The following is a 25,277-nucleotide window of genomic DNA, read 5'->3' as shown; positions in this document are numbered from 1 at the left end:
AGAACAGCGTTATTCTAAACATAGTCGCTGACATTTTGTCTATAAATGAGAGCTAGCTGATGTTAATTTTACTCTAACATATACTCAGGATTTTGTAGCATGCAGAGGCCCTTTATTTCTCAAGCCGTTCGTAGGGTAGCATTCAAATACCAACCCCACAGATGAAATCACCTATTTTATGCATGCTGCTGTCAGTGAGCTGAAGGCGAGTAAGAACACGAGAGCGGCATTTGTGTGCAGATCAGAGGAGATTGAGTTTCTTGGGTCACATATCATAAGAGAGTAGGAATACGGAATAGACCTCAATCAATTACAGCTGACATCGTCAAAGTGATGGGTCAATTTGCATCCTCTTACAATGAGCGCTTCTTGGCGGCTGAAGAAGAGAGTAACCCCTCATTGAAATCCAATCAGAATCAGAGGCTGCCGTTTTGTTACCATCCGTGGCTGGCTGAGGTCGCCCATTGAGGAATATATCTTCAACTGCACAGCTTTCAGCTATGTCAAGATTTCCGCTTTGATGTAAATGCAACCGCATGGCGGGAGCCATACGCTCAGCGGCAGATGTGAATACTACAGAGAACAACGTGTCGGGCATCTATTCGCTGGATTCTCTTTGCAATTGATGCTGCGCGGAGATCAACCAGGATTTGAAAGTTGCGGCCCCCATGTTGATGAAATACTACAACGTCAACATACGTGATTCAGCTGTTTACCTCGATGGGTATTAACCAAACTGGTAATCAATTGAGAGATGATGCCTTCAAAGGAAACTACTGGAATTGCCATGAGCGTGACGCGTTGGCCAAGCTGAAACTATAGCTATATAAGTCGCCATGGAGGCAGCATGATATACTGTTCCTACCATTGCACAACAGCGCAGAATACATCAGTAACTGCATCTAAATTCTGTCTTATCTCCTCTCACATCATGGACGTCCCATGGATCATATCAGGATCAGAGGATGGAACGATCGAAATCTGGGATCGAGCTACAAGTCAATGCATTGCGACACTCACGGGCCACAGCGGTCCCATACAACGCTTCGCATGGTCACCTATTGTCCAATCACTTGCATCAGCATCGGACGATGGCACAGTCAAGATATGGAACATAGCCACGGGCGAGTGCATATTGACGCTCAATGATCACATCGGTGGTGCTAATGGGGTCGCTTGGTCTCCCGACGGCAAACGGCTTGCAACCTCAGACGACAACATAATCAAGATTTGGAATCCAGCCACAAAGCAATGTGTATTCACACTAGGAGGCCATGACAATCGTATCAATTCCATTGTTTGGTCACCAGACGGTACAAAACTCATCTCGGCATCGGCTGATACGACTCTCAAGATCTGGAGCTTGGCTACAGGCCAATGTATTACAACTTTTGAAGGCCACAGCGACGAAGTTCTTTCAGTTGCTTGGTCGCCCGATACAGTTCACATTGCTTCGGGTTCAAATGACAACAGTATCAAAGTATGGGACGAAACCACAGGCACTTACACCTTGACACTCAATGGCCACAACTCGGCTGTTCGCTCTATCGCCTGGTCGCCTAATACAATTCGTCTTGCATCGGCATCACTGGATAATACTATCAAGATATGGGATACATCGTCAGGACAATGCACAACAACACTTGAAGGTCATGAACAGTCCGTCACGGAAGTTTCATGGTCGCCTGATGGAGCCTGGCTTGTATCGGCATCGGACGATAGCACTATCAAAACATGGGATGCAGCTACCGGCCAATGTTTATCAACGCTTACAGGTCATGAAAGCCCAGCCAAGACGGTGCTTCCTGTGACAAAGATTAGCAAACTACCTCTCGGCCAACTTAGGTCGTTGCTCCCGCGCAAGGACGAGAAAGACAATGCCACAGTGATCGCATCGGGTTCCCAAGACCAAACAGTGAAACTTTGGGATCCAGAATCTGGTCTCTGCATCAAAACACTGGAAGGTCACACCGGGATAATTTGGTCAGTTGCGTGGGCTCCTGATCAGAAACATGTCGCATCTGCAAGCGACGATGCGTCAGTTAAGATCTGGGATTCCACAACTGGCCTTGCCAAGTTCACGCTTCAGCATAAATTTCCTGTCTACTCTGTTGCCTGGTCTCCCGATGGCACTAAATTGGCTTCGTCTTCAGGAGATGGAAACGTTTGGATCTGGGATATCACCTGGGATTCAGATGTGGCCCCGCAAGCTACCATCCTTACCAACACTGGCAATGCCACAACACTTCTGGCCTGGTCTCCAGATAGCACTCGACTCTTATTGGCATCGCCGACGGATAGCAGGCTCAGAGTCTGGTATTTGGTTGCTGGCGAGAGCTCGGTTATCGACCTAGATGTCGACCGCCGAGTCGATTCCATTGGCTGGTCACCCGACTCTAAGCTCTTCGCGTCCGGAGGTAACGACAATGAAATTACTATATGGGATGCAGATACGAAAGAGAGTAAATTGGCTTTGAAGGGCCACCGGGGTTCGATTCTTGGACTTTCATGGTCTCCTGATGGCACCAGAATTGTAACGGGATCACAAGATCGTATAGTCAAAGTATGGGACCCAGTCTCTGGTAACTGTCTCTCAACATGGGAGGGACACTCCAAATTTGTACAGTCTGTCTCTTGGTCTGCGGATGGAAAAGATGTTGCATCAGGATCACGAGATTACAGAGTCAAAATTTGGGATGAAGCTGAAAATAAGTGTAAGGCGACACTTGAAGGGCATACTGGTGAGGTTTGGACGGTTGCTTGGTCGTCTCATCCCAAGCCGCCAACGCCTCCGCCGCCTCCAGGACCTGATCCTGACTCCGGCTTGGCTCGGTGGATGCAAATTTTCATGGCTTTGCAGGGCCGCCTACATGATTTGGAGTCGAATGTCGATGGCGTTGTCGATTCGAGTGTCAAGGCAGCACTGGGATCAATCGCAAAGGGTCTCGCCAAGTTCAACGAGCTCATCGACCTTTGGCCAGACTATACAGGAGACGATGCATCCAATGAAAAGCGCAAGGCCATCATTCAAGAAGCTACAGATCTCATCCAAACTGGTGCCGGCTTTGTAACCGGCTCAGGGACAGACGGTGGGGTAATTCCTCAGGTAAAGAATTGTTCAAAGCCACTTGTATAATTACGTGCATATATGCTAACATACATAATCTTCTCACAGTTGAACGACATTGAAGAAGAACTGAAGGAGAAGAAAGCCAAGTTTTACGAAGAGACTGAGGAGGAGAAAACCGAAATATCATCGTTGGAGGCAGACATTGACGCGGCTATAGACAAGATGAACACCGACCAAGAGGCGTATGAAGAAGCTCAAGCCATATTGCTTGCAAAGATAGAAGAGGTTTCTCTGGAGGCTGCCATGCAGCGCCAGGAATCACTCAAGAAGAAAATTGTTTTGGTATGCACAACTCCAGTCTGAGATGTATAGCGACGCAATCAACAGCTAGACTAACATACTCTGCAGGATGGAGTAAATTACACGTCGCTTCTTGAAGGAAATGGAACGCTGGACGACCTTCAACAAGCCGGCGAATTGGCCTACTTGATTCTAGACAGGGCTCAGAACAAAGTCCGCAACCTCGAGTTCCGAGTGCAAGCCCTGAAGCGCATCCAGAAGAATCGGCCCATGGTCCAGCGAGCGATTGGCAGGGCCGAAAGGCTTATATCTATCTTGAGAATGATGACCCAGGGCTTGACCAACGAAGACGGTGCTATTCTAGCCGTGGTCAATCTCATCCTGCCCACCATCGAAAAGCTCGGCAAAGTGGGTGAGCCGCCGTACAATCGCCCACACCGCAGCAGCGAGGATGATTTGTGCACTTATATCTTGACGATTCACAGAGAATCTCTGATTGATGTGGCATTTGTTGAAAGTGCTAGGAAGGCTGTGGCTCAAGTACGGGATTGGTTCGATGATGACATTCCGAAGAAGACTCAGGATGAGATTGATGCGATTGTTAAAAACCCTTTGTACTGAAAATGATTTAATCAGTAAAAAGTTTCTTTATTCTTTTATTTTTGTCTATTTTCTCTTCCTGGTATGTAGAAATCATGTCGGTGGACAAGATGGGCGAGGAGTATGGGCACGACTGGCCTTTGTCGCACGTTCAAGATACATGTACTGCTGTATAACTCCATCTCGTATTTATATTCCCACTCGTCACCAAATGTTTATTCGTGCTAGGTTCAATTTATGGTATCTAGCTTGGGGGAGGCACGGTCATTGACCCGTGCCTGCGCTCTAAGTACATGTAACATTGCGGAAGCTTGTCGCCTGCTAACGGGGCAACGGTTTGTTCGCAAAAACATCGAGTGTTCAGTCACCTCTCATTCCAAACATCTTCTGTTCTATATCCAACTATCGTTCAGCTCAAGCGCCAAGACATTCTTTTAACTGTATCATCACAGTAACAATGTTGTCATCCAGTCATATCAGGGCATCCAGCAGGTCCAGCTCGTCCAGTGAAGAGGACGCCCCGGGTGATTCATATTCACATTCACATTCGTCCGATCCTGAGGGAGGGGATGCCACTCAACAGCTACCAGCTCCAGCAGAAGTCACCAATCCTTCATTGAGATGGCATAGTGGGTGCGCACTTATCATCGATGACGGGTTCCTAGGCGGCCAGGAGCTCGGCTTGCCAACCGACATTCGCAGCCGACTCATGGTGCATTACGTCTTAGGTCATCCTGCGTGGCTTACATTCACCATTGAATTTCCCCGTGCAAGTGAAGGAGAGGAAGAGGGTTTTGGAACGTTTTACTTTAGTGAGATCCTTGTGAATCTCGATTGCTATCTGTGCTAACACGCAATTTACACACCTAGTTATCCCACGTCGATATCAAAAGCCCATGCCATCTTCATACCACAGAATACAAGTCAAGTTTCCCCTGGGTAAATTGGTTCATGCTGTTAAACCTATAGAGTCAGCTCTAGTCAAATCACTGCCTGAAAGAGGAAGCAAATTCTCAGTGTTCGAAATTGATGTCAAAGATGGCTCAGATCCTGTTGTCATTGATTTTGGACTGCCTTTCGACAACCCAGGCCATCCGAGCGACGGATGGATCAACAATTCACAGCCCATCGCTGGAAACCAGACACTACTGGATGTTCTCTCCCAGCGAACTTTCCGTTTTGTGGTAGACTCGCCTTCGGAGGATATCCCGAAATCGTTTGTCCTAGACTACATTCCACCTTCCTTTAACTACCCATATGGCACAGATCACAGCTGGGATCTTGGGCGCTATAACCGAATGCTCTCCTAGGCAAAGGGCAGCTCATTTTTACCAAAATGGAGATTCAAGGATGACAACGATCATCTTGCAGCGATGACGCAGTCCCAAGTTCAAGATTTCGTTTGGCTACATGCGGCGGCCGACGGGATTTACAAGATCAAGTTGCGAGCGTCCTTTGTTTCAACGAGTGGTTCGCCGTCATCATATATCGACGACTTCTACGTCGTCGTGCAACTGAAGGAGTTCCCCAGTCGGTATGATGCTGCTTTGCGCTGCCTTCTCAATAGTGACACGCTGTGCCTACATATTTACGATCCTGCCGTTCGAGCTCCTGTCGATCGCGAGAGGCCAGCAAAATGGCCAGCCCGAGTCATTCACGACTCCACCATCATGAATGCACTTGTACACCAGGGTATAGCAGATGAAAACGCAGTTTGCAATTCGTCAGATGAGCGACATTTGATCCTTGCAGTGCGTCGGCCAAAGGAGATCGACTGTCGGCCCAATTTCAATGCCATGGTAGTGGGCGATGAAGGACGAAAAGATTACTTGGTATCCTTCAATTTCCTCGCGGACTCTAAACCATGCCAGCGTAAAGTCGAGGCTGTGCTGCAATTTCACCCCGATGCAAACCCGACACCTCGAGGGCAGGGCGGCCTGCAATTATTCGGAGCCAGGAGCACTGAATCTCCTACCTCATCTAACATCAAACTCAAGATGAGACTGCACAGAGACCTTTTACGCGGGTATGGATTCTTCAAAATTCTGCGGGAGAATGCTGAGACGCAACCACCGATGCAGCTTGCACAAGGCCGCTCTTTGCCAGCAGTAAACCTGCTTCCAGCGTCCCAGCATATCGTCGACCCACTGATGGAGGATGTTCTCCCCAGAGATCGCAAAAGGTTCTGTACATATCTCAGCAGGGTACCACTGGGTTTTGGCCTTATCACAGGCGTAAGTCTCTTTGCCTTGCTCCTTTGAGAGACGATACTCACTAGTTTGGATGCAAGGATCCTGGTTTTGGAAAGACGACGGTCCTCTCCGTAGCCACGCTCGGCATGTCTATCGCTCTCGGGCCGATCTATGCATGTGCTGCTACCGACGTCGCAGCTGACAACTTTGCGGAGCATCTCAACCGAATCTCTGAGAAATTCACAAGTCGGCTCAATGAGGCCAAAGCGTTGGGCGAAAGTCCAGCTAGGCGTATCCTCATCGTTCGTGGCTACGATATAGATGACGAGGTTGCTGCCTTTCACAAACTCCTCGAAAATCCTCGGATAGGTGATAAGGCAGCTCCTCCATATAATTTTGCTCTTAAACCGAAATGGAGACTGCACTTATCCCTGGCATTCTGGCTGCTTGTGGCCCTACGATCGCCTGCTGTTCGTCCATTTCATTGTGATGATCCTGTAGGAATACAGTCGCTGCAATCGTATTTACATAACCAATCGAATCTTAAGCGGCTTCGCAATGTGGCAACTGGAGTAATTGGCTATCAAGAGTACAAAAATGGCCATACGGTGGATGCCGACCGCATCAGGTTCATGTTCCGGAACATTTTGCGCTGTACTAACATCCTTTGCACGAATATATCCCTTTCTTGTCAAAGGCCATACGATTTCTGGAAGAGCTTAGCCAAGGGTATCGCAGTGGACGAAGCAAACAATGTTGGCCGTCCTGACCTCTACTCAGTATGGGGCAACACACTTCTCCCATGTCTCCTTTGTGGCGACGACAAGCAGCTGGAACCTCGTGTGGTGAGTTTTGGACAAAAAGATGAGAAAGGCCACTCCATAAACAGGCTTGAGGACGACGGTAAACTGTCCGCTCTTCTTTTCTTCAAAGGGAATCGCTGGCCTGTGTTTCGCTTGAGGACCCAACTCAGAATGGCCACTGGACTTTTCGACCTCTGTTATGAGGTGGTCAAAGACATGCCAGATTTTCGATACGGACCCGATTGCGACATCAGTTTGGATCGGCATGCGTGTGGCCGTGAACTAGAAGCCTTTCTACAGAAGAGATTTCCTGGGTTGGCTCTTCCTCTCGATGGCATGCTCTCAGAGGCGTTTATCAACTGTACAGGATCCAAGTTTTATTTCAGTCCAGTGACTGGGTCGGGGTGGAATCCGGCTCAATCCAGGCGCGCGCTACACTTTGTCCGCGACCTAGTAACACAGACAAAGATTACTCCCCCCAATGTCTTCATCATCACACCCTACGAAGCCAACGTCGATTTCATCGAGGGTGAGAGGCAAAAGCTATACTACTCAGCAATCTCATCCATGGCCCCAGCTGCAACAGTTGATGACTTCCAAGGCCGTCAAGGGAACATTATAATCCTTGTGACGGCAGCGACAGAAACTTCAGAGATATCAGAGCCAGGCTACATCTCCGACCTACATTATCTCTGCGTAATGCTCAGTCGTCACATATCCGGATTGGTCATTTTTGGTGATCACAGCATCCCGCAAGCGTGTGACATAGATAATATCCGGAAGGATGTGGCTGAAACCGATAAGAATTCCATGAAAAGCATGTTGAGTATCTTGATGCGGAAAAGGCGAGTTGCTACACTACCGGCCTTTTAACTCTCCAACAATATCACATCCGACGTCTCGTAGTTGCTTTGCACTACGTGTTGTTATTACCCATCAAACCGGCTATTGCATTACATTTCAGACTATAGGAATACTTGAACAGATTACTCAAGCGAGAGACTGGATGAGTAATCTATAGCGATAGAAAAGATAGCGATGAAACACGTCTTTCTGAATATACTCCATCTTGACGATGCATCGCTAACGGTCAGTCGAATGATCGGTGACAGAATAATTTCGCTGTCTCGATTTATCGGCATTTTAACTGTGATCAAACCCGTTTTCGTGCATATATCAGCTACGAATTGTTGATAAAAATAGCATACTGCATCTTGGCCCCATACAAGCCTTGCTGCGATTCAATCGTGGCCACTGCCCTGCTCAACCAGCCAAATTCATTACAGAGCTAATGCAGCATGATGTATCCGTGCCCAGGCTTGTCTAGGTTATTTTTATCTTACAGTCGGCTTGACTTGAAATGTCGTGTTCCCCTGTGCATGAGAGCCTCGTAAAAAAAGGGATGCACCTATTAATAGACACTCATCCTACGAGAGGCACGTTACGTGTACTTTTATTGGTTCAGAATGGCTAACACCGATTTCCGCCTCAATGACTTCATTCAAGTCTTAGACACGTAGCGGTACGATAACGATTGATGGCCTATTGACCCAGCCATTCCCACGACAAAAGTGTGTGAGTGAGGCGGTGCAGTTTCACCCCTGCCTAACTATGCTATTCCGCTCCGGCAAGCGGATAACTGGTCCTTAGGCCTCTGTGCCGCAGTATTCCGAAACACTGATACGTGGGAAGATGCGGGTGACGGAACCGTGAGTGGTGGAATTGAATGGTTGGCGAAGAGCGTATAATGTTGGCAATTACATATTGGTCTCTTAAATTGAAAAGATAAAGTTTTCTTCTCATCGTCAGTTTCCTATAGATTCTTATCACTCTTAACCATAGGACTAAGTCAATCTTTTGGTCAAGCTCCTATTATCATGTCTAAAAAAAATAATAACATTGACAAAGAAGGCAACATTACTTGTAAGTTTCTGCCATCTACTATCCTAACTTTAACATTTTTAACACGTCTAGATCACTCGAAAGTCGTCTCGTCCCCGAAGCATATTGCACAGGGAAAGCACAGAGATTTGAAAGCAAAATGGCAAAATTCGAATACCTGCCACTGGCTAATACAAGAGAGTGCTTTCCAGTCCTGGGAGAAAATGGAGGCGGAATACTCTTTACTCTGGCTACATGGCGGTCGTAAGTTTTCGCACTTACGGCAGACAGTTTTATACTGACTATTAAGTAGCTGGATGTGGAAAATCAATTTTGATGTGAGTTGCTATACCAACCATCCTTGTTATACCTATGATGAGTAGAGAATAATCTTGGTCTGTAGGTCTCGTGTAATTGAATGCATTCGTCAGAATCAGTTCCGGATAAAAGGCCCCGACGCGGTTCACTTGCTCTACTACTATGTCGGCTTCCATATCGAAGACAACCAGAATACGGATGAGCCCTACCGAGATATTTTAACGACATTTTGGGAGCAAACGATCAACAAATTCAGGGACCGATCGACCAATACATACGATAAATATTCTAGCCTTGAGGAAATCGAGAACACTCTGCACGAAATGCTCGTTTCATCAAAACGAGATATATATATTGTCATCGATGCGCTTGATCAACTTCCTGACGTCTTGCAGGAACGAGTGATTTGTGGATTCAACGCACTAGCTCGAAAGCTCCGGTATGAAATGAGTAGCTACCGCCTTAGCGTAGCCATCAGTTCTCGCCATTGCAATTATACCGATGAGTTGCGAACACGTCGGCTGTTCCTGGTTCAAGTTACAGGGAGGAAAAACAGGCAGGATATCAAAGAATATCTAGAAAAAAATCTCAGATCAGCACTCCTTGATGGAAAGCCACAGCTCAAGGGGCGACTATTGGATGAGTTGGCCCAAAAGGCAGACGGAAGGTAAGTGCTGTGAATCCTTCTATTTATACTTTCACTGACGGATAAAATTCAGATTCCTATGGGTTAATCTACAAGCATTAAGCATACGCAATATGAAGCAAGAATCACAAGTCATAGCGGCCTTGCTAAAGCTCTCTCCCCCAAGGAGTTTGGAAGATTTATACAAGACCTATGCTTATAAGTTTAAGGTCTTACAAAACACAAGGGAGCAAGAAATAGTTCAAAGAGCTGTGGCCCTCCTCGCATCTAACATGGGCTCAATGTCGAAAGACGCCATGTGCATAGCGCTGTCAATTGATGCCGACGGGACCATCAACAAGAAGCTTCATCAAGATCTGGTTGAAAATACCTCTGCGATTGTCATGTCCTCTGAAAATTTGATTCAATTCAACGAGCATCTTGGGACTTATCAATTCTGTCATCTGACAGCCTTTGAGTTCTTCAGAACATACGAGCCAGCTGCTTACAACCTCGAGATTGCAGAGCTCTGTCTAGCTTATCTGCGCTCTCTGAAACTTGGTCAAGGCTCTGTGGACGATGCTACATGGCGTAATACCGAGAACCTTGAGTTGGTGATGCAGAATCATCCATTTCTATCATTTGCCTCTTCAATATGGGCCAAAAGCATTCAGAAGAGTTTAATATCCAAGAATATCCTGGCTATCGAAAAGAGGTATTCAACAGTCCTCGACCTGCTTCAGATCCTTTTTGCCAAAAGTCAAGGAGGCAAATTTGGGAACCTTCAATTGGCATTTCTAATCCATTTGTTTAATATGGGCAAGAGATTACCAGTCGGAGTTCACCACGAGCACATTGTTAGCTATTACGGCCTCGCCGAGCTCTACGATATTTTCGTGGCCAGGAGGTGGTTTGATGTCGCAAAGCGTGATGACGATGGATTAACTCCCATCCACTGGGCTTTACGAAACGCGGTGAAAATATACGATGCCAGCTCTATTGTTGCGAAACTGATAGGAGACGGTGCCTTTATCCACGCGAGAGACAGAAAAGGTCACACTCCTCTGCACTATGCGGCTCGTTACGGGAATTTACAAGCAGTGGAATTTCTTATTAAAAAAAAGGCAAAACTCAATCTTACAAATGCGAATAATGAAACAGCCCTCATCACTGCTTGCAGAAAGCATCATGAAGATGTGATATTGCGTCTTGTTAAAGCCGAGGCAGACGTAAGGATACAAAGCTCTTTCGGAACGGCTTTACAAGTCATATCTTTGATCGGGTGTTGTCGTTGTGCCAATGCGATCCTCAAAAGCTACAGACATTCCAAGATCATCAGTGAAAAAGACTGGCCATTCGGCACTTCTCTCCACTCTGCAGCATTCTACGGTCACTCAGAACTTGTTAAACTACTTTGCTCGAAAGGTATAAATACCCGTGCAACGCACAAAATATACGGAACCCCAGTGACAGCTGCCGTTATGGGGTTCAAATCAGGACTAGACGTGAGCCCATTTTTGGATACTATCAAGATATTGCTCAAGTATGGTGTGAAAGTCAATGATCGAAGCGGTACACTCGGACCAGCTCTCCGGGCAGCAGCATACCACGGAAACAGGGAAATGGTGATTCTACTTTTGGAGAACGGCGCCAAAATAAGTAAAGCTGGAGGACGAACGGGTACGGCGTATGAAGTTGCAAAAAATCGTGGACATACAGACATTATGCATATTTTGTCGGAGAGAGGCTAAGGGGTTCTAGATTATGACAAGGATCATGACCTCCCTTAGTATAACCGTCAACAGATTCTGCGGCAAGAGTTTAGGACGACTTCCAGAGCTGGTAGTATGGAAACGATCAATCGTCTCATCAAACAATTCGAGAAATCTTTGAAGAAAGAAATCCAAAACGGCAAAACTCTTTTCCTCAAAGCATTGGTTAGGCTGGGTAAGGACGCCTTCAAGGACGTGATAAAGTTGGCTACAATGTTGCACAAGGACATCGACGTACCTACGACTAGACAAGACAATAGCCATATATCACGTCTCCGAGACAATTTGTCCGAGTTTCTTGGTTTAGGCTCTGCTAACAAAAACGGTGAACCCACCTTGAATATGAAGCTGGCACTGATGGTATGGCATCACCTTATATCGGCATATTGACAAATTCACTTGTCCAAGGCAGTCATGGAAAACACTTCTCTCGAGTCCTATATCGAATGGCCCGGGCTGCAGTGAACATATTGGACACTGCTATTGCGACCAATGACAGACAGCTAATCAGATTGATCACGAACACATGGGTCGAAGCATTGAACAATCTCGTCTCCCATTCTGAGTTGGGAGAGCCAACATTGGAAATTGCAGTCCAGAGGCGTGCAAACGAGCTCAAGAGACATCTTATTAACGAACACCTAAGTTTGAAACGAAGGTTCCAAAAAGCAGAGACTTCTGTTCTGCCTGGCATTGAACTGCTTTTAGTGGCTGTTGAGCGCGGCAAAGGTTTCAGGCACTTGTCCTTTGTTATCTCTAAGCTCTGGATGATTGCAATGAGCGACATAGTAGGGCATCTTGGCAAGGCAGGAGAAGCACCGATGCAGGAGCTGATTCGCATACTTGCGGAGCGATTGTCGGTAGCAGTTAAGGATAAAGATCAGCTGAATGCTGAAGTCTGTGGACAAGCTGGCATTGAGCTCCTGAGAGCGGCAGCGTTGAGTCCGAGGCCAAAATTGCTATCCAGATCCAGTGAGAAAATGGTGATAGAACTGGGAGTAAGACTTGTGGAAAGCATGAACTCCATGGTTGACCAGATTACAAGCATGAGGTGGGAAGAATACCAAAGCTGCTGCAAACATTCGGAACATGATGAAGCTCTTGGCCTTACGCTTGTAGGTCTGGGAGTACTACGCACAGCTATCAAGCAGGATACCGACCATGTGACATCTAAGTTGCTGCCTTTTATTGAATCAGGGTTTGAAATGGCTCGAGAAGCTCATTTGGATCGCCATGCATCTACTGGTAACGGTATTCCGGTTCGCGACCTAGAGGTTATCTTTGATGCTGCTGTCGACCTGTTTGCAGGAACTGAAGAGATACAGCCTGGCAGCCTGAGGATTATGGCCTTGAAGATTCTTGCCTTTTTGGGAGTCAAATCAAGCAACTACCAGCAAAGCGTTATTATGCTCGCCTTTCAACGCGTTGAAGAGGCCTCTCGAATCGTTAACCCTACTGAGAGAAGAAAACAAGTTTTCCGGATTGCTAGGACGATTCTTGCTTTCGCAGATGCTGATATGGGTACCAAAGAGAGAAATCTCACCGTTAGGCTAACTTTTGCTCAACTAACTTCGGGGCATTTAGCTAGATTATTACCGACTATCGCAGAGATAAAGGAGCTGGCCGGATATAAAAAGGTAATTGAGCATTTAAAGAAGGAATTAGAAAAGATGGAAGAATGTAAAGATAGAAGAATATAAGGATGCGCGACCTTGATGATAAACGTTTTGCAGCTAATGGTTCTTTCTTCGTGAAATCGCTAGTTCTAGAGTAGCTCCTCAGTGTATCCAATCTGCATGAAAATAATAGTGCATCTCTTTTGTGCACTATTTTTAACTATAAAACTCATACCAGTTATGGTTTTTCTTCTATCTATTCGGGTGGACTATTGAACATCGCTACGTATATCTAAATGGCGAAAGAGGTTTAAATGACACATATTCGTTATGAACAGCGTTAGGCTGTGCTTTGCGCCAAGCAAAGGCTCATGCATCCTAGGCCTCTTAACTCTCCGAAACTCTTTAAACCAATAATGTGCCCGAGCGTCGTCAGCGCCCTCACTCAGATATTGCATACATTCTAGGCTTCCATGAAGGATCCGTCCAACGCAACAAATTAACCATATTAAAAGCCAGCTTGCCTCAACGAGGAGGAAATTCATCGCTGACACGCTTAAAGACAAAGCCGACTGACTCACACGAACATGGATCAAGATGAGCCTCTTGAATGCCCCGTTGCAGTCCTACTTCCACTCATTCGTCCAGCATACTTATGAATTACTGTCACCGATCATAAGCCATAGTAAAATCCCAATCTTCATCAAGGATATTGACCATCCATGGATCAACGAAAACTTGCAGTGGCTGGAGAATCGCGACGACCCATTCAAAGAGCTGTGCGACCCGAGTTCCGAAATTTATAGAGGAATTGATGGTCGCGTGTGTCCGTCTGATCTCTTTAACCGGCTGGTAATCGACAACAATAGTTGGGGGATGCAGAGGATGCCTTGGAGAAATGCTCGAGAACGGTTGCGAGAAATGGGGGACTGTCCCATGGCTCTCGACTCGGTTAAACATCTCCACGTAGACATCTACGTCAGCAGCGGGGAATACGGACTCAGATATGATTCACCGGATCCGGGAGACGAAATACCCGAGCTCTTTGCAGATATCCTGACTTTGATGCACAATTTGGAGCGAATAGACTGGGGGATTTCTGCGGTGTCTGCCAATTACTTTGAAAGTGTCTTCTCAAAAAGAAACCTTTCACTCCCGTCGGTCAATCACCTCGTTCCAAGCCAGTCTTCCTTCTATCTCATCCCCATGTGTCCGAACCTACGAGCCTTGGAAGCCACGGCATCCAGAAGCGACCAAGGATCCTTTATCGAGAGCACTTCTAAAGTGCCATCCATTCGATCTCTCAATTTTCAAGCTGTACATAGATGGAGCGAGCCTCTACTGTCTGGTAAGTTGCAACGCACGGGCATGGAGACTCAGTTTATAATGAATATCTAGATCTACTCAGAGCCATGCCGAACCTCGTTTCCCTCTCTTTAAGAGGAAGAATTGGTGAGGGTGAGTATAGCGACGAAAGCTTTCACTACGTGGAAGTAGACAAAGAGAAACTACAAATGATGAAAAACAACCTCGGTCTTGAGCCTGATGATATAGTCATCATTAAACGACCCAACGACCCATACCTCAAGGTAAGCGTTCAAGATCGACAAGACTTTTTACGACTAACGTACGTAGACTTTCCTTCGAGAACTTGTCGGCTACCCAAATATAAGACACCTTGATCTTCCTTATTCAGCAGATCTATCTTTGGGGTTTGATGGGGGTCCCTGGTGCGGTAATGCGTATTTCGGGCCGGATGGGCGAGCTTATCATCGCAGAGTGTTACAGGAAGGGGCAGAGACAGATGAGAAAGCGGCAAGAATAGCTTTATCTGTCCTACCACATTTGGAGAGTATATCAATTGGAGGGTCGACTCCCCATATGACCAAAGAAGGTGGGAACAAAGTGGTTTTTGTATGGCCATGGACCGGGAGAATGGAGGAATGGTTGCTAGAGCAAGTCCCCGACGTATCTAAGGATGACCCATGGTACGATGCCTAGGTACTAAGCTGATAAAAACACATTCACTGCAGGTTCGAGCGGAAGAGATTTTCCCATAGATATAAGAGCCATATTAATTAGGACCAAAGCTTTTCTGGATCTCCAACATGTGTGATCAACAGAGAAATCTTACTTTCATGTTAGCACATAATCAACTGACTTTGGGCATTTGGCTAGTTTAGTATCGAGTGTTTCCGAGACGGAGGAACTGGCTGCATATAAAGAAGCCGTTGAGTATATGAAGACGAAACGAGCGAAGATGGAAGAACATAAGAATGAAGAATATAAGGATGGGAGCGAGAGAAATCTAGACAGTTAACTCTTATTCGTATAGTCTATTTCTATTGGTGTTAAGGACAGTCGTTCTGTGCAATACATATACAGACAACGGTGCACCTGTTACCTACCTACCTAGATGACTACTACTTCAATGAATGATTTATAAGCACTCTCGTTGAAGAAGCTGTATGAAAAGGACGTGAGATATTAAAGAGAAAGGAGGACACCATACTAAATTTACAACTTAGAATAGATAAGATCGAAGATTGCTGCGGTATATAAAACGAACGCTCCCGATATTCCAGGCTTTGACCATGTGTAGTTCGCATACAAAGGAAGAACTCATCACAAGGGACATCAGATAAGAGTATATTTCACTGGCATAAATTTCACTATCAGACACGATCTCTCATGGGATGGGATTTTGATCCTTGTCAAGTCCTCTTTGCGGTTGATATCATCGATGCAAAGCAAGATAACCAATTACAAGATTCGGAAACTCTCCGGCATATCACATCCAATGTTAAAAGACATCATGAGAACCACGACTTAGCTCAATACAACCTCCCTGGGCAAGCTTCCCTCCAGTTTCTGCAAACCATATCGTCGTGAAAAAAACACCATGACTCGCTACTTCGCATCATGTAGCACACTCGTGACCAGTCCAAGATGCATAAACCGCAACGCTACCACAACATATCCATGCCTAGCTCCCAAGACCAAGTTGCCCGACGCTGTCAAACTCGACATCCTTCAGCGGTCAATATGCACCTTCGAAAAGCCACATCCCGCTTTCGACAAGTCGTCCAAGGCCCTCCTCCACTTCCAGGCCTATATCCGGCCCCGGGCCCTATCACGACATAGTACAGTTAGATACGATACGAGTTCCAAATAGTAGGCCCGGTATTGGACACACACCGCCTCTTTTGATGCATTCACACCAACTCTTTTTTCTCGGCCGATGCTACTGCCGCCACCACCACCTCACTTTTCGTCCATATAACCGGGCATGGCAAAAGCCGGCACATCACTCATCTCCCCATCTTCCCATCCCGTTCCCCCCAGACACACTTTTGACTTATGTCGGGTCTCAGTGGCCAACCCTTTTTCTACTTTCGCCATCACCTGCCAAACATCCGTATTGCTGGCGCCCTTCTTGAGTCAAGTTTTAGTCCTATATTTACATTCACCGTCGACACTATATTAGTCCTTCTCGACTTACTTACTTACTTACTTACACAAAGCCCTTCTAACCTCTCTCACTACGCCATCCCCCCTCGCCCCCAGCTTCATAGCTCTCCCGTCCCCAGCTTTCATAACTTACTAACTAGTTCATTCAGCTGTATAAGCTCCAGCTGCCCCCTTTGGTCCGACCCGACAAAGAGCAAGCAAGCTGAACAAGAGATTCCATTCCGGTGCATTTTCTCAACCTCTCCGCCCATCCACCCAATCACGCCCCATCTTCGCCCTCCTTTCGCTGCACAATCCGGCCGGGCCTCCACACCGAGTTTCCCGCGTGGTCTCCCGGGTGACTTTTTCTGTCGTCCGAAAAAACAAAAAAAAAATGGGAGGGGGGAGGGCGTGTGCATTATCGTCCTCTAGCCCCCCCTCCCCTCCATGCGAATATCCCGCTTTTTTTCTTTCTCTCTCTCTTTTTACGGCATCGTCTAGACTACTAGTAACCTTGACGTGCCGTGCCTTGCTTCTGGGTGCGGTCCATGTAATGTAATGTACATGTGTGTGTCTGTTATGTATGTAATCCGGGCAAGGGGACGTGCGTTACATGCGACATGTTACATGCTGCTTCTCAGTCTCTTCTCTTGTTTACGGGTCCGTCTGAGTGCGAGTGTGTGAGTATCAGTGTGAGTGGGCATGGTGTTTGTTGGGGGAATAGCCGGGCTTGACATTTTATTTTGGCCTGGACCAGGAACAGGACACATGCTTTTCTGAGAAAGTAGAAGAGGGTAAAAAAAAAAATCGAGATGGTGGGTTAGGTAAAAGCTGAGACCTGGCCAAGAGAGGAAAATTCTGTTTCATCACGAGAACGGTTTTTAGCCGGTGCCGAACCTGATTTATTGAGACATTCGGCTCGCTCGCCCTGAAGCTATCGCGCCCGTGATCGCAACCACCAAACCTTTTATATGTTCGCACATAATTATCGCGTCGCGATATCATTTCTTCATCGTCCGGCTGATTGATCGCATTCATTACTTTTCTTCTTTTTTTCTCTATCCTGTCTACTGTCACAAGTCTTCCTCGGCAAGAAATATAATCGCGCATGTCGGCTCCAGTCGCATCCATAAACCGCTCAGTCGCAAAGCCATAATACGGCAACTTTTATCCTATAAATTAAAAACATAAATCTCTAGGCAAATCCACACAGAAACATCAACTCTTTTCCCACAAAAAAATAAGAAGAATCTCCATCCTCTCCGGCACCCTGTCCTTCTTTTCCATCCCTGCTCGAATTCCCCTGGTCCCCATACACTCGCATGCACCCACTCACACTCATTTCTCCCCCTCCAGCCTATCGTATCCCCAGACTCGATCCACGAAGGCCAGGATTCGAGCATCGTTGCCAAAACATGGTGTCTCGCCTCTTGTTCCTACTGGCGGCGCCGGATCCGCTTGCTTTGACGTAACTGGCAGCTTCGCAGAAACTACACATTTATCGATAAGCCCGGTTTTGCATGGTGCATTTTGGAACTGCATGATGCATATGCAAAATGCATCCTTCGTCACAAGGGGGTGGGATGGATGGGAGAATGGGATAGGAGAGACGGGCGGGCGAGGGAGGGTTGCGGTTTGTGGCCAGGTGAGCCAGTTTAGCCAAACTAATCGTTGTATTTCTCTATTCTAGGAAGAGTAGTCTTCAAGGTCGATCACTTATGAAAAGAAAATGGAATGAAGTTATAGATACAGTAGTAAGAAGAGTAAATTCGTGGGCATTCACACGTTGAGATAGACAAGTGTGGCGACCAAGACTCGGTGGAATGAAACACTAACACTCCACTGCTTATTGCATCCAGACCACCTCGATTCTGTCACCATGCAGCTCTTGGCCCGTCAAAGTGTAATAAGTAAATGAAGGGGCGTGTATACAAGCACGAGAGCGGGAGGAAAAAAAAGTGCGCAGTTGCATGTACGATATGTGCTCGTTTAATACTCCAAGAAAAAAAACTCCTCTGATATTCATTATCGGGTATTATATGGTATCATAAATCTCATAGTATACAAGAAAAAAGTTTCCAAAAAGGAAATAAAAAATAAATAAAAAATAAAAAATCATCGCTTGCTTGTCAAAAATCCAAATGCCAACCACATGTGTTCTGTTGTTATTCCAAATGCCTTTTTTTGTTCTTTTTCGTTTCTTTTTTTACTTTTGAAAAGATGGCTTTTTTTTCCACCTCCAAGTAATACAGGCAATATGCTCAAGTCATGCAAAAAGTAGTTCGTATCAATACAAAGGAAAAGAAGTAAAAGGAAAAGGAAAGGATGTCAATGTGTAAAGACAAAGACAAAAGGAGTGATGCGCGGGAATAGAGGATGCCGCTATGAGATCATCATCCGACTTCCTTTACTCCCATCGATAACCGCCGTCATCGTAGAGCACGCGGTCGCGGTGGCGACGGCCGCCGGAGCCGATGGTGGAGCGGCGTCGCGGCCTGATGCGCTCGGCAAGACGCTGCCGCTGGGCCTCGTCTTCCTCACGCTGGTCCTGCTTGCGGGCAATGTCGCGAGCCTTCTCCTCGCGGCGCTCCTCCTCAAAGCTCATGCGCCTGACGCTGTCCGTCAGCTTCTTGACATCGTCATCGCCAACGGCTGCGGTGGTCTTGAAGGAGAAGGCGCGGATGGGGGCGGGAGGCATCGGCACGGGCGGGCGCTTGTTGATCTCAGCGTTGGCCTTTGCAATGCGGAGGCGGATGCGGCGCTGTCGCTCCTCTTCCTCATCGCGCTGCTTGTCGGCCCGTCGCTCCTCCCGCTCGCGTCGGTGTCGAATGGTCTCCTCCTCGTTGGCGCTGCTCCGTCCGTGGCTGTCGCGGGAGCTGGTGGAAGAGTGGCGATCATGCTTGGAAGTAGTGCGGGCCGAAGGAGGGATTGCCTCGACTACCTCGACCTGGATACGAGGTCGCTCAACCCGCTCCGCACGCTCATTGCGCTCCACACGCTCATCCCGAGGAACCCGGCCATCGACAATGATGGGCCGGCGGGAGAAGCTGGAGCCAGAGTCGCGGGGTGAAGAGCCGTAGACAGAAGGAGAAGCGGAAGCATGGGCGGAGGCATTGGGCGAAGGCGGTGCGCTGGGGAAGTTGAAGGCGGTAGGAGGAGTTCGTGGGGTGGGCGGGCCTTCAACTAGAACGATGCGCTCGCGCCGTGATCCATCGCGGCCAAGGTCATATACTTTCTGTCCGTTGATGTAGAGGCTGGCAGAGCGGCGCCGTGAGCTCGAGGTGCTGCGGCGAGATCGGTCGGACTCGTCGCCGGAGCGGTAGTTTGGTGTGCCAGATCGTGGGCTGTAAGTGGGCGTGGGCGGGAACTGGCTGACGAAGGGAGAGCTGGGCGAGGTGCCGAACGATGCCTCTGAGTGCTGGATGTACTGGTTGGGGTGCTGGAAGACGACGTTGTTGGAGCAGACCTTGCCCTGCCGTGATGCAGAGCAGAAGACGGGCTGGCGAGACTGTTCCTTGTGGCCGTCTGAGTAGACGTAGGTGTATACGTTGGTGGTGCACATTGTGTCCGATTTGCGGCGGATGAATGTGCGCGTCGTACGCTGTTGTTGAGTTGCTGGTGAGCGAGAGACCAAGAGTCCTTGCGATGGCAAGGCGTTCGAGTGAGCGCCGAAGCTGGTCCTTTTGTGTGTGGTCAAGTGTGGTGCGATGGCTATTCTTGTTCAAAGACGACTCCGATTATGGAATGTGTTGTTGTTGTTCTTGTTGTTGGTTGGTGTAAGGATGAAAGAGAAGATGCAGCAAAAGGTGGGTATGAAGAGCCTTTTGTACAAAGTGTGTGTTCAATGTCTGTCTCTCTTTGATCCTTGTCCGGAATGCAATGCAATACAATGTAGTAGCAGTAGTAGGTAGTATAAAGAACTTGTGGGGTTGCTGTGCGTTTGTTGCCTGGAAATGCTGGATCGAGAACGAGGTGAGGGTGCATCGCAGACTTATAAAGACAAAGCGATGGGAGTGCGTGAGAAGGGACAAGACCTTGGCCGCTTTTGGCCGTCGTGTCCCTGTTTCACACGCCCCCTCCACTCTCCTTGTCCAGCCATATCGAGTCTCGACAAGAGTCCTGCACCTGAACCCCTGCCGTCTTTCCGCTTTCTGCCTACTGGCAACATGGGGAGTGGGTTTCCTCCCCGGCGAGGCATGTGAGGCATCTTCAGAGCGCTAGCGAGTCCAAGGGCTTCTCCGATGACTCCCTTCCTGTTCGTCCCCAGTGTGGATGCGCAGCAGCAGAGAGAGAGGAAGCCAGTCCAATAGCGGAGCGGCTGAGCGTCCATAGCCACGGACGGTGGGTTTTTGGTCTTCGCAGTTCCTGAGCGGCCAGCCAGAAGGGGGAAGGGCAGTTGAACGGAATGAATTGATGCTTGCTCAAAGCGACCGATGCGAGTGAGTGAGGTCAGAGGTACAGTAGACTAGAGTAGATTCTACCAGATTGCAAAGGTGCACCCAGGCTGCCGCCAATTCTGGCATCCATCTCATCTAGATCGAATCGAGAGAGCGCGAAGAGGGAGCCAAACGATGCTTTGCTCACGGCCATTGCATCGTCGCAGGCTGCAGAATTTCGAAACGGCAGGGCGCTGAAAATAGCAGCACAGACGGCCTCCCGAGAATATTCTGCTGCATCTGCGCTTATTCGAAACGCACGCTGTTGGCCAATGGCAGCGACCGGCAGCGGCTGAAAATACCGTCAAATTGAATTGACAGATGGCAGAGACGCGCCTTACCCGGGCGGCTGATGAAGCTGGCCATGCAGTGCCAATTCGGATCCTGCACAAAGATGCGATTCTAGCCCTACCTTGAACACCGAAGCCAAAGCACCATCCTCACAATTGGCCAACGGGCGACGGCGGTCCAGGCCGAAGAAGCGATGCAGAACACACTGACGCACGTCTCGGATCGCGGGTGTCGACGGGGGATTGACTCATTCAGTTCGGTCCAGAAACCGCACTGACTATGCCGTTAGCAGCAGACCTGCCTGCCTGGCAGTAGCTTCGTCGCATCGATTTGATTTCGTACAGTAGCAATTGATCCATCCAGTTTTCGTATTAGCATCAGCAGTAGCATCAGCAGTAGCGCCAGAGTCTTTTTGGTGATGTCTCTCTGCCTGGCATTGGCATCGCATTAGCAGGGCATCAACCTCACCTGCATCAAATCGACCAGCAGCAGCAGTAGCTTCGACGTTCGGGATCGGCGCGATTGAAGCGATGCCCTCTGGGATTGTGGACAGCCACAATTCAATTTGAAGCTTGGAGTCCTACTCCGTAGATGGTGGAGAGCGGGACACGCCGGGCAATGGCGTCGGTCCGCATCTAGGGGTCCCTGTTAGCGCCCTCCGCACAGCGACCGCCAGAGCACTAACAGCGACCGCTGCAAATGCTGCAGGGCATGGACGCCATCATGCCCGTCATGTCATGTCAGACCTCCACTGAAGACCACTAAAATCCAGGCTCCTGCTTAACTGATTTTCAGCCGCCTGGGCTGTGCTGCCTGCCCCAAGTCCACTGGAAAGTCGCCCAGTTTTTGTGGCCCCTCGCTAAGACCCTGCTGGGCCCTACGCTAAGCTGCTTTCGAGCCAGCCACAAAGCCACGGGCTATGCGCCACACCTCCAGGAGATTGCCGGCTGTCGGCGACACCACCTGCTGCAACACACAATCTTCATCTTCACCTTTCACTGCCTCACTCAATGATGCTTGTTTGTATGCTAGCAAGAGGCAACCAGAGGGAGATGTTGATGCATCGATGGCGACACCCGATCGCGACATCCACAACTCTCCGCGTTCACAGCCTCGCTGACGTGCAGGCATTTGTCCGAAGAGCCTCATTTTTCGCTCCTGCTCCCCCCAACCTACCTAGTCTGGTTCAACAATATTTGCCATCATGACGATATCGCGGCAAACCAAGGCAAACCACCAAGAATCATCGTCATGGCAGAGCAAAGCAGAAGAAGTCCTAGACACGCTACACGGGCCCTGCTACGCAATCGCCAGACTAGCGACGACTGTCAACTACCGGGCTAGCTGAGAGGGAAAACAGTCATGGGACGTGGTCCTGCATGCCCCATCCACCCACAATCGGCCATGAGCAATGACACACTCGCTACCGCGTCTGCCTATCCAATATGCGAAGCCCAGCATCTTATCCAGGCGACATCATTAGTCAACAAGCGCTATCGCTTCGGGTCCGATGCTGCTAGTCTCGCTCTTCTCTCTCACGAGTCTCACCGCGGTGACGCACAACTGCTGCCGGACTCTTTTTGCATTAGTCCGCATGACCACGGCGATCCGAGTGCCTACGTACTTTCGTGTGTGTGCTCCGTATGAGTATCAAGGCAAGGACAGAGATGCTGTTCAAAGTGGCGAGTGGGTGCGGGTTCCAGCAGTGGAGAGGCCACCATGGATGGCTTCTATTGGCTTGTGGCTGTCACCACCAGGTTAGACTTGTGGGATTGATATCAGGCATGTCAAAGATGGCAACGACATCGCCAAGGCTTTTGGATTTGGATACGCGGTTTTGTGAGTTGCATTTTTCTCTTTGAGCATTCATTCATCCATCTTTCCCATGCTACTCCATGCACACACCCTTCCTATTGCATGCCGGCAACTCTATTGATCGCCTTGTCCTTTGATGAATACCCTACACCACTGTCAGTGCGCGTCGTAAGCCCACCTACCCATCAAAGACGTCTACTGTATGGCTTCTATTTTCTGCTACAAGCATGCTTTGTATACGGAGTCTCCTGCCCGTAAGCAGTCCTCCTTTCACGCCGTCCGCCATAAGCAGCGCACTAGACCTTTTCCTTTGAAGGCTGCCTGTCTACCCGGACCCGTCGTCAGCAGTCAAACTCGCCCATTCACATTCACCCCAGCTGTGGCGCTCTGCACAATGCGGCCCCCAAGCAGCCATTTGCACTTATTCTTTCCAGCCGTCGTCCATATTTGGAGTCCTCAGCAAGGGCGGCCTCCTTGTGTGGCGTCTGTAATACGAACGACGCGCAGTGAATACTGGCAGCTGGATGGAATGCGCGAGACAGTAACCGTGGAGTTTGTAGCGAGGTGTCTTGATACTACAACAATGGATGCGATCTATCATAGCACGAGTAGTGGATGGACAATGCCCTTTCTTCTTTGAAAGCACGTTGCAACCTGCCATTCATTCTATTGCTCGCTAGCCCTTGAATGCTTCCCTTTCTTTATCCACTTTCGCTCTTATACTCTCATATTCCAAAGTTCCTGATTCGTCTCTTCTTCATCTCTACGCCGCGACTAACCCACCGACCGTGCAGAACAGGCATCCAATCCCATTGTCGACGTTCCTCTTGCATGCAAGGACGCAAAAAGCAGAGACAGAGGGGGGGCGTGTGGACTGTGTCGCTTGCCAGAACCGGCCGTCGCTCGCGACATTCACGCCCCTCCCTTGTCCTGTGTCTCTCTTTTACTTGTATATTGCATGCCATACCTAGACTGAGACACACAACCATCAATTGTCCACTCGAAATTTTCTTTTCGCTGTCTCGGCAACCCATTTTTTTTTTTCTATTCTGCTCTTGAGAGGGCAGTCAGCCCTGCTAATCAAAAATTGTGCGCCTTGGGGCCTCTCATCTGACCTCGTCTCGCCAAACAAGCTACACTTTGCCGAAGCGCGAGCCATTCGGACGGCTTCCGTTGGGTCACTTGGCCCTTTTCGGGAGGGAGCACGCTGCTCTAAAAATTTTCTTGTCATGATCAGTATTTTTTTTTTTGCTCCCTCTTCGATTTTACTCTCGTCACTTTTGTGGTTTGGCATGTGAGATTCGGTGAGAGTGCGCAAAACCACGCCACACCAGCCACTTTGTTAAAGTGTCCTCATTAAAGTGGCCATTACAATGACCGTTAATGTGTAAGACAGAAGGAGATTATGCATTGTTGACCAGATGGAGAGCATTCCCTGGCGAGGCGAGCAATACAATAGACGTTGTCTCAGCCGGCCATGTCTTGGCCGTTTCCGTCGAGTCGGGCCCTGCCTCTCTGCCCATATTCGGATCCTGGGTCTTTGACGCGCGCCTCCACAGATCCCATTAATGACTGTTTCAAATCTGCTCGGGCTAGCACTCTAAACTCGGCCCACTGTCCCAACGAAACGGTGCAGCTTTGAGGTTTCACAACCTTTGATACGGCTGGACTTGAAGGTTGAAGCTCAGCGCTGACGAGCGTCTGGTGTTTCACCCGCCTCCGTACCCCCTTATCCCCCCATATATTTGGTACTTGGATGCATCCGTTGCGTAGGAGATAGATAGCCATATCCATGATGCCAAACCCCCTGCATCTGCTGGTCGTGGATCTGCCCTCTCGCGACCGCGATGCGATCCTGCAGGAACAGGCCGCGTATTCATCGTAGAGTTTTCCATGTAGTTTCTTTAATTAGAACAAAGGAGACAGTTTGTAAGCGCTCAAACTTTGTTGAGTCTCTGTGGCGAGACCGTGGCCAAGCCAGTAGTTGGTCACGATGTCACTTAGTCACGATCCTCATTACCTTTATACTGTGAGCTGACGCAGTGGCTGAACATGCTGCTTTTTTGGCCTATGTGGCTCGGTTTTCGTAAGAGGCGAGTCTGCTGATG

The 25,277-nt window shown here is 48.5% G+C and overlaps 8 protein-coding genes across 8 annotated transcripts; 5 read left to right on the top strand and 3 right to left on the bottom strand.

Annotated features, from left to right (window-relative positions):
* Window positions 1–445: 445 nt before the first annotated feature.
* Window positions 446–4,163, top strand: M431DRAFT_504171 (hypothetical protein). Its single transcript, XM_024918428.1, has 3 exons — window positions 446–3,106; window positions 3,176–3,412; window positions 3,479–4,163. The coding sequence occupies exons 1-3, from the start codon at window positions 932–934 to the stop codon at window positions 3,989–3,991; spliced, it is 2,925 nt and encodes a 974-aa protein (XP_024778911.1). The 5' UTR covers window positions 446–931; the 3' UTR covers window positions 3,992–4,163.
* A 264-nt stretch (window positions 4,164–4,427) lies between these two features.
* Window positions 4,428–7,838, top strand: M431DRAFT_527780 (hypothetical protein; the record flags this gene model as incomplete). The annotated part of the gene is made up of 4 exons (XM_024920723.1): window positions 4,428–4,782; window positions 4,841–5,154; window positions 5,281–6,204; window positions 6,249–7,838. 4 exons carry the CDS (start codon window positions 4,428–4,430, stop codon window positions 7,836–7,838), a joined length of 3,183 nt encoding a protein of 1,060 aa, XP_024778910.1.
* A 4,169-nt stretch (window positions 7,839–12,007) lies between these two features.
* M431DRAFT_1864 (hypothetical protein) lies at window positions 12,008–13,175 on the top strand (the record flags this gene model as incomplete). The annotated part of the gene is made up of 2 exons (XM_024913184.1): window positions 12,008–13,082; window positions 13,150–13,175. The coding sequence occupies 2 exons, from the start codon at window positions 12,008–12,010 to the stop codon at window positions 13,173–13,175; spliced, it is 1,101 nt and encodes a 366-aa protein (XP_024778909.1).
* Window positions 13,176–13,774: 599 nt separating this feature from the next.
* On the top strand, window positions 13,775–15,178 carry M431DRAFT_490838 (hypothetical protein; the record flags this gene model as incomplete). Its single annotated transcript, XM_024916841.1, has 3 exons — window positions 13,775–14,525; window positions 14,576–14,766; window positions 14,813–15,178. The coding sequence occupies 3 exons, from the start codon at window positions 13,775–13,777 to the stop codon at window positions 15,176–15,178; spliced, it is 1,308 nt and encodes a 435-aa protein (XP_024778908.1).
* A 1,267-nt stretch (window positions 15,179–16,445) lies between these two features.
* M431DRAFT_298022 (hypothetical protein) lies at window positions 16,446–17,162 on the top strand. Its single transcript, XM_024914136.1, has one exon. The coding sequence runs from the start codon at window positions 16,538–16,540 to the stop codon at window positions 17,057–17,059; it is 522 nt and encodes a 173-aa protein (XP_024778907.1). The 5' UTR covers window positions 16,446–16,537; the 3' UTR covers window positions 17,060–17,162.
* Window positions 17,163–19,034: 1,872 nt separating this feature from the next.
* M431DRAFT_1862 (hypothetical protein) lies at window positions 19,035–20,189 on the bottom strand (the record flags this gene model as incomplete). The annotated part of the gene is made up of 1 exon (XM_024913181.1): window positions 19,035–20,189. One exon carries the CDS (start codon window positions 20,187–20,189, stop codon window positions 19,035–19,037), a length of 1,155 nt encoding a protein of 384 aa, XP_024778906.1.
* Window positions 20,190–20,703: 514 nt separating this feature from the next.
* On the bottom strand, window positions 20,704–22,516 carry M431DRAFT_527776 (hypothetical protein). The gene is made up of 4 exons (XM_024920722.1): window positions 22,285–22,516; window positions 21,652–21,934; window positions 21,405–21,475; window positions 20,704–21,355 (listed from the first exon to the last, which is right to left on the bottom strand). The coding sequence occupies exons 1-4, from the start codon at window positions 22,501–22,503 to the stop codon at window positions 21,077–21,079; spliced, it is 852 nt and encodes a 283-aa protein (XP_024778905.1). The 5' UTR covers window positions 22,504–22,516; the 3' UTR covers window positions 20,704–21,076.
* Window positions 22,517–23,852: 1,336 nt separating this feature from the next.
* Window positions 23,853–24,334, bottom strand: M431DRAFT_297962 (hypothetical protein). Its single transcript, XM_024914135.1, has one exon. It carries the CDS (start codon window positions 24,201–24,203, stop codon window positions 23,895–23,897), a length of 309 nt encoding a protein of 102 aa, XP_024778904.1. The 5' UTR covers window positions 24,204–24,334; the 3' UTR covers window positions 23,853–23,894.
* Between the last annotated feature and the right edge of the window lie 943 nt (window positions 24,335–25,277).

Source organism: Trichoderma harzianum (assembly GCF_003025095.1).
Source record: "Trichoderma harzianum CBS 226.95 unplaced genomic scaffold M431scaffold_2, whole genome shotgun sequence".
Taxonomy (NCBI): Eukaryota; Fungi; Ascomycota; class Sordariomycetes; order Hypocreales; family Hypocreaceae; genus Trichoderma; species Trichoderma harzianum.
This window is presented reverse-complemented; position numbering and strand designations above follow the sequence as displayed.